The sequence below is a fragment of the Corapipo altera genome, unplaced genomic scaffold, assembly GCF_003945725.1.
Source record: "Corapipo altera isolate COAL_440 unplaced genomic scaffold, ASM394572v1 0, whole genome shotgun sequence".
NCBI lineage: Eukaryota > Metazoa > Chordata > Aves > Passeriformes > Pipridae > Corapipo > Corapipo altera.
In genome coordinates, this window is record NW_020884872.1 from 72,440,883 (window position 1) to 72,454,393 (window position 13,511).

Consider the following 13,511-nt stretch of genomic DNA (forward strand, 5'->3'; position numbering starts at 1 on the left):
AGCAAATCCACCCACTATTATTTTTACCCTATTGAAAGCACCTTTATCAGACATAATCAAAATGGCTCATGTAATGTGAAAAGCAAGTGGGTTTTACCATCACTCATGCCAAAACTAAATATGGATTAAATTGCACCCTGCCAGCACAAAGTGTGCATTGTGTGGCTTTGCTCCGCAGTGCCCAGCCTCAGCTTGCTCCATGCCTGATAAAACACTGCACACTCCTTCAGTACTCCTTCTTTAAAAGGGCCAAACAAAGCAGCAGTGTCTGTGCTGGAATGTGCTGCAGGTAGCGATCTAAACCTCCATCACCAAAGTCAGGGAGAGGATTAATTTAATGCATGAACGTTGTTGCTTGGAGGGACTTCATAGGAATGCAAACCAAAGGCCCTCAAAGAGCCCACAACAAAGGGAAAAGCCACGTGATCTCAAACTCCTGGTAGGATGAGGAGCACTGGATTAAGAGCTTGCTCTACTCTGTAGAAAAGGCAGGAAACACTGTTGTACTTAATAACAATGCGAGCAGGGAAAAGATTTTGGGATGGGTGTTCCAGGTTTTTTTTGTAGACCTTTCAGAAAGTTCCTTCGCTAGAAAATTGCATTTCTATAGTAGCTGATATGAGCGAATGTCTGTGCAACTTATGTGGTCATATATGTAATGTGTTTTGAGCTGTACTTTGTTTCCAGATAAAATAGAATAAATACTTGTTTATCAATTCCTATTTTTTTTTTTTTTAAATTTTTGTCAGGGCACTCCATTGCCATCCTAGCAGTGCTGAGAGTCATGAAGCTACTTGTATTGACACAAAGTAAACTCCCAAACATGACATGTGCTGCTCTGCTGACTTGCAAGACTTCAGGTGAACCAAAAGGATGATGAGGTGGGCTGGAGATGGGGACTGCTGCCATTTTTGACAATCACAGCAGAAAACAAATAGAAGACTACTCAGGAGTGCAGCACATGGCACCAGGATATAAGGAGTCCTTGCTGTTTTGGGAAGGTGATCCCCAGTTAAGCTCTGAATTACGTACTTAAAAGACTGTAAAAATAACAGCAATACACAGAGAAGCAGCAATGTGAAATTTGCTAAACTAGCAACAGGACAGAGCAGCTTTCAGTTTTCCCCAAACTTTCCCCCCAAAACCAAGAGTGCTACTACACTCCAGCACAACCACCCTTGTTTTATGTTACCTATCATCTTGGTCTGGATTCAGTTCCCAGAAGTCATGTAATTATATGCAATTATCGAATTATTCTTTCTTCTCAGTCTTCTATTCTTGTCAGTCAGACGATGCCATCCCTTTCTTAATCATTTAAATTGTACAGTAAACCATTTGAGTAACATTGTCCTGAATCTTTTCATGTAAACCTTCTGGACAGTGTTTGAAAAATGGCCTAATAATCACAGGTAATTAGTCTTCTGTATCAGTTTTCTCTAATTCACTCTTACTTCAGCCAAGGTTTGAAACCCCTCTTGGCTGCAGCTGCAGTGCAACACAAATGCTGGCTCTGTTGGTACTGATCAGGGGCCATGATTCCTTTCCTGTTTCAAAAATACAGCTACTCTCATTATTGAAACAGCCTGCTGCATGAGCACTGGGTTCTGTTTTCAAAGACATTATACAGACAGCAATCTGTGGTGCTTACGGTCCTCCAGCTTGAAGAATGATCCTACCCTTAAACAGCAAGGACCTCAAAACAAAGATGTACCAAATTCTACCATAACTTTAATACAATTACACCATTATGGAATTCTAAAAACAATAAAAGAAATGATCACTAGCTTTGCATAAAATGCTATTATTAATTTGAGATTAACAGACCAAGACTGGTTCATGTAACATTTTATTCACAAGTAGAAAAAGTATTACAAAACAATTTATACAAGATTTTAATTTACATTTGTTAAAGGAGTATTTAAAACAGCACTGTAAGTCCCTAGATGTGATATGTGGGCAGTCTAAATGCAGTGATAGTGTATGTTTTCTATTGGCATGTACAACATTGCTTGCCACAGGCAATATACAAAAGACCAATTTGGTTAAATTAAGGAAAAAAGTATATACATAATATACACATATATTTAAAAAGACTCTCTTAATTTTTTTCCTCCCAATTTGCTCTCATGCTATCTGTTACTCATTTAAAAAAAACGAGTATCTTCCTCTAGAGTTGCTGGACAAAAGCAATTACACAAAGTTTAAATTCCAATGGGAAAACATACTGTGGCAGATGCTGGCAAAACTTTTGAACATAGCTTTTTAAAGAACTGTTATTAGTGAAAGGTGAAATCTCCATATGTTCTAAAAATATTTTGCCATATACTGAAATGCATGTTGGATTTTTTTTTTATTTACAAAGTATATACAAAGAAGCACACATCTCTTCATGCACATGTAGTGAAAAATAATATTTTGTAGTTTCTTTAATGTATGAAAGTCTACGAAGAAATTATTCAAAACTACTTGTATTAAAATATATACTTGAAAGTAATTAGCTGAGTACTGTATAACTGCACATTATTCCATCGGTGACCAAATGATGGTATTCACTACTTAGAAAACCAAACCAAACAACAACAAAAAAAATCATGTAACTTCTTCACTTACTTTGGTTTGCACTTGATAACTGTTATTCATGACTTTTGCAAACATGAATAATCTCACGGGTGAAGAGCTGAAGCATCTCCCTGCCATGGCTGCCTGTACTGGCTTTAGCTATCCCTGTGCAGGTCCAACCTTCTACTGTGTGCTTCAAAGCAAAAGTCTTTCTCCATAATGGATTATGAATACTGTCTCAACATTTCCATTGCCACACAAACCATGTGTGGAAAGATGAGTAATATTAATTGCAAATTTGCATCTGTTTTGCTGATTGCTTTACTTTTGTCAAGGCACACTGGGTATTTGAAAGGAATAATTGCTAGAGTTCATCACTGGCAAGTTTGAGCCTGTTGAATGTAATGAATCAGTAGAGGTTACTGGGATTACCCACAGAAGCAAAAATTATCCTAAGGATAAAAATGGCTGCAAAAAATGGTATTATGGGATGTGGTATGACAAATAGCTGTTAAAAAAATCTTAGAATTACAGCACTGACTGCAGAGAGTTGATAATTTACTAGGCATACACACAACTTCGAGGATTTAATTCAGAGGTATTTTTTAAAAAAAGTTATGAATCAGGTTTTATATTTAGTGTGTAAAATTTGAATTGACACAACACTACAGTGAGAAGGACAGAGTGCCATGAATGAAACAAGGACTCCTTAAATGAACGAATTAGGTCACCATGAAGCTCGACCTTTAAAAAGAATGCATTAATAAAAAAATCTTATTAACAGTCTCACTGTATTAATACTTCCATGGCACACCTGCTATAGTTGGAAATTTTGATGTGACAGTTGATTACATTTATTTCAACATCCAAAAATTACGTGCTATAACAACAAGTGCTGTATTCAAATACTGAGACTACCAATTAAACACAGCATCCCTATCTATATGTCTGACCTTCATTAAACTAAAACTAATTTAAAGATAATCTCCTGCTATATTTAACAGAACAATGTGACCTCCCATAAATGTAATAACTGGATGAAGGGGACTTTAACCGTACATACCGTAACACGCTAATTCTTTAACTCCCCAAACTAGCTTATTGACTATAATGTAATATATAATAAAAGCTTCAGTTTATCAATAGATGATCCTTGCATAAATCGAAATGTTTATTTTTTACGTCCTTCAATAGCAGGAAAATGATTTAAAATTAGAACCAGCAGAGAAAAGAATTTTAATGCATGCATAAATCTGCAAGCAGAATAACTGGCAACATCTTGTCCCACACCTTCTGACATATGTAGCCATATTTAAGAGACCCACCTAATCACACTCAAGTATTTATATTTTTTGCTGTATTTACATACACTAGTAAGCTCACTCCACTACATGTTTTGAGAATCTGAGGGAAAAGAAGAGATGCAAAAGGTCATAAATCCACTTTGAGGGTTCTCCTGGGATGCTCTTTGAAGTTTCACTTTACAGCTATTACACCTCCAATACAACTGCTCAGAAGGTGTGAAGTGATGCCATTTTTTTTCCAGCTGGTTTTGAAAGCATGCAACACTGAAGACCAGACTATGTTTGATGAAAATCAGCAGAGGAGCATAAGGGAAGCATTCAGCTTTAGTTCTGAGAGAAAAAGCTTGAGTTCCTAAAAGAAAGTGATAAAGAGTGGTTACATAAATTAGTAAAAAACCAGTATGTACTTCTATGTTTGACTAAACACTAAAAAGTAGAGGTATACTTGCTGTAAAATTTGCTTGCTGTAAAATTCACATAAACCCAAAGACTAAATCTGTATTAAAATACCTATTAAAAAGCTTATATTTGCATGTATTTATATAAAAATATGCTATATTCTGATTTTATCCTTTTATTATTGCTTTTGCAATATAATAATAAAGTATGGACCTATGCAAGACTCTAGTGCATCCACAGGCACCAAAAAGACCATCCTTCCCTCAAAATATTTCAAGACATGAAAGATGGAAGGCAAATGGGAAAAAATGGTGCAGCTGGCTACCATTAAGCCTGAAAATACATCTCAGGTAAGCCTAAGTCCTGGTTCTGTCCCTCAAACGCTACTTAAATTTCTCCACCAAAAATGCCTAGATAATGATCCACCACAGAGTCCGAATATGGAGAAATTGTACAAAATGAATCAGCAAGGGCTACGAAAGAATAAAAATGAAGAAAAACTTAACCCTCCTGAAGACCTTGATTATTCAAGATTATACACAAATCTCAGTAGTAATACAGGATAGTACAAAACCATCAAAGAATACAGGATTTTGGGATGCTAGAAAAGATGTCTCCATACACATAGGAATTGATAGTAAAATTTACAATTCATACACTATAACAACTATGGCGAAATATAAGCTAATTTTTATAGTAATATTTTGAAATTCCATGGTTCCTTTCATCTAGAAAAACTCTTATATAATATTAATTGCACACCTCTGAAGCTGATACGTGGTTTAGTGGGAAAACACCCACAAAGTTTTGATTTTTTAAATCCTGTTAGTATGGAAATATAGTCCCTTGAGAGACCACGAGACCTGGGAACTAGCAGCATCAAGATCTGCAGTCGGAGCCATGACACTGTCCCTTCCTACACATACCTACAGAATATGACCTATATATATCACCTAATGATATTTGACATATACCAAAATAAAACTAAGATAATTGCTATCTAAGACAGGGGCAGTCAGTGCCAAGCATTGTTACAGACAAAACTATATATTGTAAATAATACATTGGGAAAAATATGTGCAACCCAGATAAGGTTGATATTTTCAGTGACAGCAGTAGATTTTCAGGGTGACATACAAGGTCCTTTGAAGTTAATGGCAAAACAGTTCTTGACTTAGCAGTCTGTTCACTTCCTTCCTTCTCTTGACAATGTTACCTAAACAATTAAGGCGTGATTTACAAAGAAATAACTATTGCTCTTGCATGTCTTCAGAATATGCATATTTTTTGCTAAATACTAATTACTTTCTACTTCATGTTTAGGAACAATAAGAAAGTGGCAGGCAAACGAAATGGAAGAGGATCAAAGGAACGCAGTTTTATTTCTGCAGATGACCCAAAGTTTTCATAATTACAGATAGCATCATTTTCTTAATTAACTTTGGTGGATTATTAATATTAATGGCAATTGCTTGTGTTCCTGTCTCTGTGTACATACACAGGAAGGCATTTCAGCTTTCCAGCCACAGCCTGCATAACCCTGGAGTAACAACATACCATAATTTGGGATCCTTTCACAGATTAGTTACTTGATGTTCCAATTTACTTACAATAGTAGAAAATTCCATTTTAAAAATACAGAGCACAGCTAATATTCAGAAAGATATAATGATGAACGAGTAGCAGAGTGACTTTTTGTGACGGTTCCATTGTTACATAGTAGCGACAATTCTTTTATCACCTCTTCTCATTTTGACCTCAGACCTGCATTTTCTCTGAGCTTTCATTGACTAAATTGTATTTTATGGACAAACTTATATTTCATCTGGTGACATGTGAATATGAATGGCATTAAAAAGCATTTGAAATTCTCTTCTGTTTCTAATCCCGCTGTAGTGACTCCACAGAAAGGCTTTGTAAATATTTTTAGATGAACACTTGCATGTCTTTTATGCTTTGTTTACAACAAGCAAAGACAATTCCTCAGCTGTCCCTCATAAACGAAGACTAGACTCACATAACAGTTTGGTCATATGGCTATTAAACTCATTTTCCCCCCTGAAATTTAATGAAAAAATCCCCTGATAAAAGCTGAGTGGTTTACTGATTTACCCCTGTATTCCGGTTCATATTATTTCAACAGTAGAGTTTGCATAATTACACCTTTCAAATTCAGTTAACAATTTTAAAATGCCGGATCTCTTGTAGAGGCTTAAATTATATCAGCAATAGCTAGGTGTAATCTATGGAGAAATATAACCCCACAACTTTTTACAATTCTATTTTTATCTAGCTCTACATGCCTGGAGCACTCATTCTCACTCCTTTGTAGTTATGTTTTTTACCTCTTTATCAATCTGTAGAGTCATTTGTTGTTCCATTACACTTTGTCTTTGGCTGGGTTTCAGCAGTCACCAAGTTCTGAAGTGATGAAACTTCTATGCATGTGCTGTGTTTGGAGATTTCAAAGGACTTTGCAACATTTCCATCAAGAGACTTAGCTGAAATAAGTACTTCACTTATTTCCTGGTTATTATCCAACTCAACAGTGGCTGCATTTTCAGTCTCAGGGCTGCAGGATTTTGCAGATCCTCCAGCCAGTTCTGAATATGATTCACAGATAGAAATACTGTCACAACAAGCTGAGTTTTGCATAAGAGGCCAAGCATCTGGAATGTCTCCACAGGCAGAGTGTGAAAGAGAACCAAGGAAAGCAGGAATCATTTCTCCAACAGAATCAGCAGCTCTGTGAAAGAATAGACACATGGTTTACAAAGCATTCCAGAAAATATTGTCAGTATTGTAATTATTATCATTAGTAATGGCCGTTATTTTAAGAAGGTTTAACAGGGTTGTATTAATACTCTAGAGACATTCATCCATTTGAAAAGGAATACAGTTTGTTCCTTGTCTGGAAATGACAAAAGCTCTGGTGAACACTACTAAAGGTACGCATGATGCCCAGAGCACTTCAGACAGTGAATCCGGGGTTCCAGAAAACAGGTTCTACAGCTGAGTTGTTTACAGTCAGAAATATGATGAAAAAAATATCATAGTAGTGTTCAGATACAAACACTGTTGCAAAGAAGAAGGAATTTATTTTTTTTCAATGCATGGGGAGGTGGGGTACTAAGACAAGATATAACAGGTTTAAGTACATCAAGAAAGATGGTTGGGTAGAATCTAGAATCTTCAACACTAGGGTTTTTTGGGGGGGTTGGGTTTTTTTTTTTTTTTTGTTCCTTTTTTTTCCCCCAAAAAAAACCAGGCTAGACAAATATCTAACGGAAGAAGTAAAGTGGGAGATGGGAACAGACAACGAGAATGCTTGAAACTTTGTGTTTCCTTTAAACTTGAATATGCATTCATTTTAGATTTTTCAGTTTGTTCTGTCTAGGCTTCAAAATGTGAAAAGTTTTTCTCCTATTCTTTTTCCTGTGGAAAGGACATAAAATTAAAGAAGGGCAAACATTATTTTTATTTTATGGAAAATTGAAGAAAGTGCAAGTAGAAACTCAATATTATCTACCTCAAGTGTATTTAAAGTGCATGATAATACTGACATCTGCCAAACTCTGTTGAAAGTCCAGTAGTGTTTTTCATTATATGTACACCAAAAGAAGTATTACCAAAACCAAAAAGTTATACATGTTTTATTTCCAAAAACTGTCAACAGATTTATAAAAATGTAAAGGCTATATTAAGACTGATATGCAGTAATAATTTGTGTGACAAAACTCATCCCACATTAACATGCCTATAACAGATTTTAAGTAGCCTTACTCATTTCCAAAACATGATGCTTTAATAGCTTTATTATGCACACAAAGTATTTTCAGAAAGGAGGCCAAAAGTCAGGACACTGCCCCACAATTGAAGGAAATACATTATTCTGGCAAAGGAAATTGGCATAAACTCCATTTCTACTGGAAGGAACCACAGGATCTTTGATGTCCAAATTACATGGATATTAGTTATTTTTAAAGCCTTAACCAAAAGATTCCTCAAAAAGTACACAACTTTGTGTACAAGCCTATCAATTTGTCAGCCTTGATGGTATACAAGGATGACTCAAGCTTGTCAGTATTTAAACAAATTGGTATAGAAAATTTAGATATTTTGTATCTTAGGTCACTAGGTCACCTTACATAAACAATACTTATGAAGAAGCTGCCTCTACATTTTCAGTTACATGTGGCCATTAGAACAAAACAGCTGAAGACCAATTTAACCCTATATGGAAAATTATTCTAGCTAAAAGAAATAAATACATCCTGTGTTAAAATCTGTAACTCTGAAAGGAAGGAAACTCTGAAGGACGCCATAAATTTTATGTATTTAGCTCACGGTACTGCTGTAGAAATAACTACTCTACTACTGTATTTATATTCAGCAGATCAGGAGAAAATTATAATCTGCTAGAAATTCAGAAATAATAGATATTTCAAATGTGAAAGTCTAAAGAGTTCCTAAATTAAAAAAAAAATAAATCTTTATGACACTTCTGAATTGTCAATACCACCAGATTCATGAGTCTATGCAGCAGCTTGCTAATCAATAGCAGAAGAAAGGGTCACCAAAGCCTCTAAGGTGCCAGAGAGTAAAAGGAAGACTATGTGCTCATGAGAGAAGTCACTTCTTTGCAGAAACCCATGTATCAAGTCAGCATTTGCAAAGTAATACTTAAAGTTTTCACCATAAACCTGTTCTTGCACAACACGGGGTGATATGGCTACAGTTCATCAAAATCCCTCATTCCACTTCAAACAGCCATTGTATCTGTATAAATATTAATTTGACTGCATAAAACAATACTTAATGTTTAACAGACATTTGTAAAACTAAGTTACCTTTCATTAAGTGTTGTCTGTGAGTGGAAAGCACAGCTATGACCCATGCTACAGGTTTCATCACAGCATAGGGATGGAATCAAGTGAACTGGTCCTAAGGAATGAAAATGTTAAAACTGTTAAAGCTCTGTATAAACTTAGTCTCTGTTCTCTTTCAAACTGGAGCATTAGTTTGCCAGTTACATTATAATACATGGATTGAGGAAAGATTTCTTACTGCAAGGAATGGGTTCTCTATTCCTTTAAAATTGAATTACTTATAAAAGAAAGCCCTGTCCTTCCTTCAGGAGTAATACAGATGCCAGTCATGAATACCTAATTTTTTAATTAATTTGCTTTTCAACTGAATACACTTGAGAGGAAGCATTCTGAGTTAACCTATTAGGATGATATTTAAGCCTGTGCTCTTCTGTTACTTTATGTATTTCTTAATGTCACAATTGCATCTGTTTTGATACGACTTCACAAAATGACAATGACTTTAATTGTTGAGGTTGTTAATGTCTTTAACATTCATATCACATTCTTAGATACTGGCTGGTAAATCCTTCATATTAATTTAAGTCTCAAAGCCAGATGCAGTGCTATTTTTATCAGAAAGAAATGATGTAGGTATTTAAAGATTTTTTTTAAGTGAAGTCACTGGAATGAAACCAGGAAAAAACAACAAGAAAAAAACCCCAAATAGCTATTTAAAAATCCTATCTGCTTATTGGGAAATTAGCCTAGGACAAAGGGTAGTTTGACTCTGTAGTTAATGTCACAACTCAAGTATTAGATAAATAAAGTCACCTTTTAGTAGACCTAACATACCACATGTCTGTGATGTGCTTCTTTGGCACTGGCAACATGTTCTGTGGTCATATTCATTTAGTCGTGGTCTATCAAAACATGATAATTCAGAGCCATTGTAGTGAATGTCTTGTGATCTCAGAGACCCTTTGAACAAAGCGAATAAAAATCCATATCAGTAAGTGTTATCTTTCTTCCTGCTCAGATCCTTCTATCTTCATAGAATGCTTAAATGTCATGCTGTAAAGTATGTCTATACATTTTCCAACAGAAAGATCCACAATGATCATGTGGTTTCATATAGCACAAGCCACAGATCTTGCAACAAACCCTAGAACAGCTGGTTCAACTACAGCCTCTTCTAGGAAGACATCCGCTCTCATTTTGATGATTTGAGAGTATATCTTATTCAGTGTTACAGTTTTTCAGTGCTTAATGATTCTCAGTGATTCCCATCTGAAACTTTCCACACTCAGCTTTCAGCTACTGAGATTTTGTTTATGTTATCTTAAAGAGCTTTATATTAACAGCAGACTTCCTTTAATCACTATAATTGTAGGCCAAGGCAAACGAGTTACTACACTTCACTAACTGAAGTTTGAATTCACTATGTCTGAATTTCACAAAACTCTAAAGCATCTTCTAGGTTAGGAACAATTCTTACAAATACCTCTCTTGATCTTTTTATTTTTGCTTGTGCTGTAAGCAGTGATAACAGCAATCCTTCCTAGATAATATCCTTGGTTGGCATTCAGGGCTCATTAGATGCTATAAACATATTTTAATACAAGGTTTTTTAAATTATAAAGGGGAACTAGAGTGCTTTTGACTTTTTCTTAATTTAAAAGTAAGCGGCAGAAAAATGTGTATTAAAAACAAATTACATTGATGAGCTATTATGGGTTTAAAAAAATATACTAATTTAACTGTCTTAGGCATTTAATTCATCTTGAATATGCCCATAAAACCCAAACTGTTAGTGACAAATCTCTCATCTACACTGGCCACATCCATTATCTCGATGACCTAATCTGTGTTTCACAATAGTATGTGATGCATAGATCCTGTGCAGCATCTAGCAGAGTGTGGCACAGAATTGATGCAATTAGACTATTTCTGGGTATCTACACAGTATTTTATCAGTAGAAGCTGGAACATCCACACTGAGCTGGCAAACTTGGATGGAGTCTTAGGCTTCTGCTACCTTGATCATCTCAATGCTAAACTTGCTTGAATGATGCAGACATTTCATTTATTTACCTACAGAGAGATCTGCCAAACTAACACCACTATATAAATATTATAAAGAACAGTAATAACTGGAAACTCACAGCTTGGTTTCTTCTCCATAAACTGCCTCTTACAATAGATAACGCAAAGAATGAGGAGAGCCAAGAGCACTGTTGCAAGTGCACTGCATATAACAGCTGCCAGAGCAGTGTCTCGGGGACTGGAAGCAGTTGAAGGGATCTTCACAAGATTTACCCTGGTAGTACCTGAAATATAATTAAATAGCAATCAAGGTGAACTGCAAACATTTCAGGAATATAGTCATGTAAATGAAAGTCTGAGAAATAGAAGAGATTTGTAGCACAGAAAAACCATCTGCTAATGTATCATCATTAGCTGCACATATAAATGAATACAATTATCAGCAATCAAATTATGAAAAAATATTTTAAAAATATATTGCAAAATATGTGGTAATGAGTGGAGGTAAACATAAACACATTCAGACTGTCCATGAGAATGGAATCAGATCCACACCACAAAACCAAGGACGTTTGAATATTTAATGTAACATGAATTTAATATGGAGAACATTTCCTAGTGTAGAGTTGAGAAAGAGATCCACTAGAGGGAGTCACAAATACATGAACTTCCCTTAAAGAAACTTTCTGGGAACTGAGACACCCACAGAAATTCAAATGCTATCAAAGTTAACATTCTGCTTGGTTGACACCATGGTCATTTACAGGATCAAACCTAGGATTTCAACTCTGCTAAGTTTTTTTTCTTCAGTGATATTTTTTTAACACTAGATAATACCTCTTGTCAACATTCAACACATTGACTTCAGTAAGGACTTAAGCAATGTTTCTAGCTTTGACAAACATTACCTTTAGGTGGAAAGTGAAAAATATTCATTCTAAAAGGATCAAAACTTCAACTACCACTACTGAAACTATCTTAAATTATGAGTAGTATTTTAAAATTAAATTCTTTTTAAATGACTTATGAATTTTGATAGCCCATCTATTTCAATCTACTTTGAAGTTCACATAAAGTCAATAATATGAGAAAAAGCAATAAAACATTGAGTATTCTGACAGCAAATTTTTAAGAAACCACAAACTACATTTTACTGACTTAAAAGAGTAAGTTAAATGTGCCTATTTACCGCAGAAGACATTTGGTTAAAACCTAAAGACTATAATTTTCTAAAAAATGGTCCGTGCAGTCGCAAGTTTAAATTGTGATATAAATGTCTGCCAGAGTATATTAAAACCTCTAATCAAATTGTACAAACATACAATTGTTTGATATCTTGACTGCAATTTAATAATAACAGGAGAGAACTTACTAGCTTGCTTAGTGCAATCAGTGGAATTTTATTACTCAGGAATAATTTTCTGAAATAATTATGGTATTTCCTCTACACACATCAAACATCAGCACCAAAGCATTTGCAATACCATGCTGCTTCATTATAATGCTTAGATTGACAAAAGCTAGGCATTTTGAAAATCGACTTCACTCTAACTAATCTAATAGTAGTCTTTAGATCACTGAGCTCCAAAGAAAATGTTAACTTCTAAGAAATAAAGAATCCAGAAACTGAACCCCCCCCCCCCCCCAAACATATTGAATAAAAACAGTTTCTGTGGCTTATAGTATCATATAGTTGCTGGTACCTGGGGCAATATAAAAAAAAGTGGAGAAGTCAGATCAAGGCTGTTATACAGAAGAATGTTTAGCTGATAAATTCCTGATTTCAACATGGAGAGAAACAAGTGTTATTGCATTTACATCCACTTGAATATTTCCAAACACCTGTGATATGTACTATTATGTTCCACTGTCACATCAAAAGTGTGAAGAACAAATTTATAGCAGATATTTTTTATATCCTTTTAACTTGCCAAATTGGACAGAGTGGAGCAACTGGAGAAAGTGCAATGGAGGACCACACATGACTGAGGAACTGAAGCCTCTCTCTCCTGTGATCAAAGTTTGAGAGAGCTGGGACAGCTCAGGCTGGATAACTGAAGACTCAGGGGAACCTCATCAATTTGTATAAATGCTTGAAGGGAATGTGCAAAGAGGATAGAGCTAGACTCTTCTCAGCAGACCAGAGGCAATGAGCACAAACTGAAACACAGGAGGCTCCCTCTGAACATCAGGACACACTTTTATAATTGTGAGACTGACTATCGCTGGCACAGGTACTTCTCCTCTCATAATTATTTTACCTACCTTTTTCTTCATGTACTTCTATAATTCCTATTTACTCACAGAGCTAAGTTCTACGACCTGTTTTCCAGATCTTCACTGTTAATTTTAAAGAAAAAGCAACCAGTGTCATAATCTTTTTGTCATAACTTGA

The 13,511-nt window shown here is 35.2% G+C and overlaps 1 protein-coding gene across 3 annotated transcripts in view; it reads right to left on the reverse strand.

Annotated features, from left to right (window-relative positions):
• Positions 1 to 3,191: 3,191 nt before the first annotated feature.
• TNFRSF19 (TNF receptor superfamily member 19) overlaps positions 3,192 to 13,511 on the reverse strand; it is a 58,217-nt gene continuing 47,897 nt past the window's right edge. For all 3 annotated transcript variants that reach the window (XM_027652365.1, XM_027652357.1, XM_027652372.1), the window contains 5 exons: positions 11,236 to 11,400; positions 9,926 to 10,051; positions 9,113 to 9,206; positions 6,608 to 7,008; positions 3,192 to 4,215 (listed from right to left, as the gene is read on the reverse strand). In XM_027652365.1, the coding sequence (XP_027508166.1) occupies positions 6,615 to 7,008; positions 9,113 to 9,206; positions 9,926 to 10,051; positions 11,236 to 11,400 (779 nt within the window). In that variant the 3' untranslated portion in view covers positions 3,192 to 4,215; positions 6,608 to 6,614. The remainder of the gene's footprint in view (positions 4,216 to 6,607; positions 7,009 to 9,112; positions 9,207 to 9,925; positions 10,052 to 11,235; positions 11,401 to 13,511) is intronic.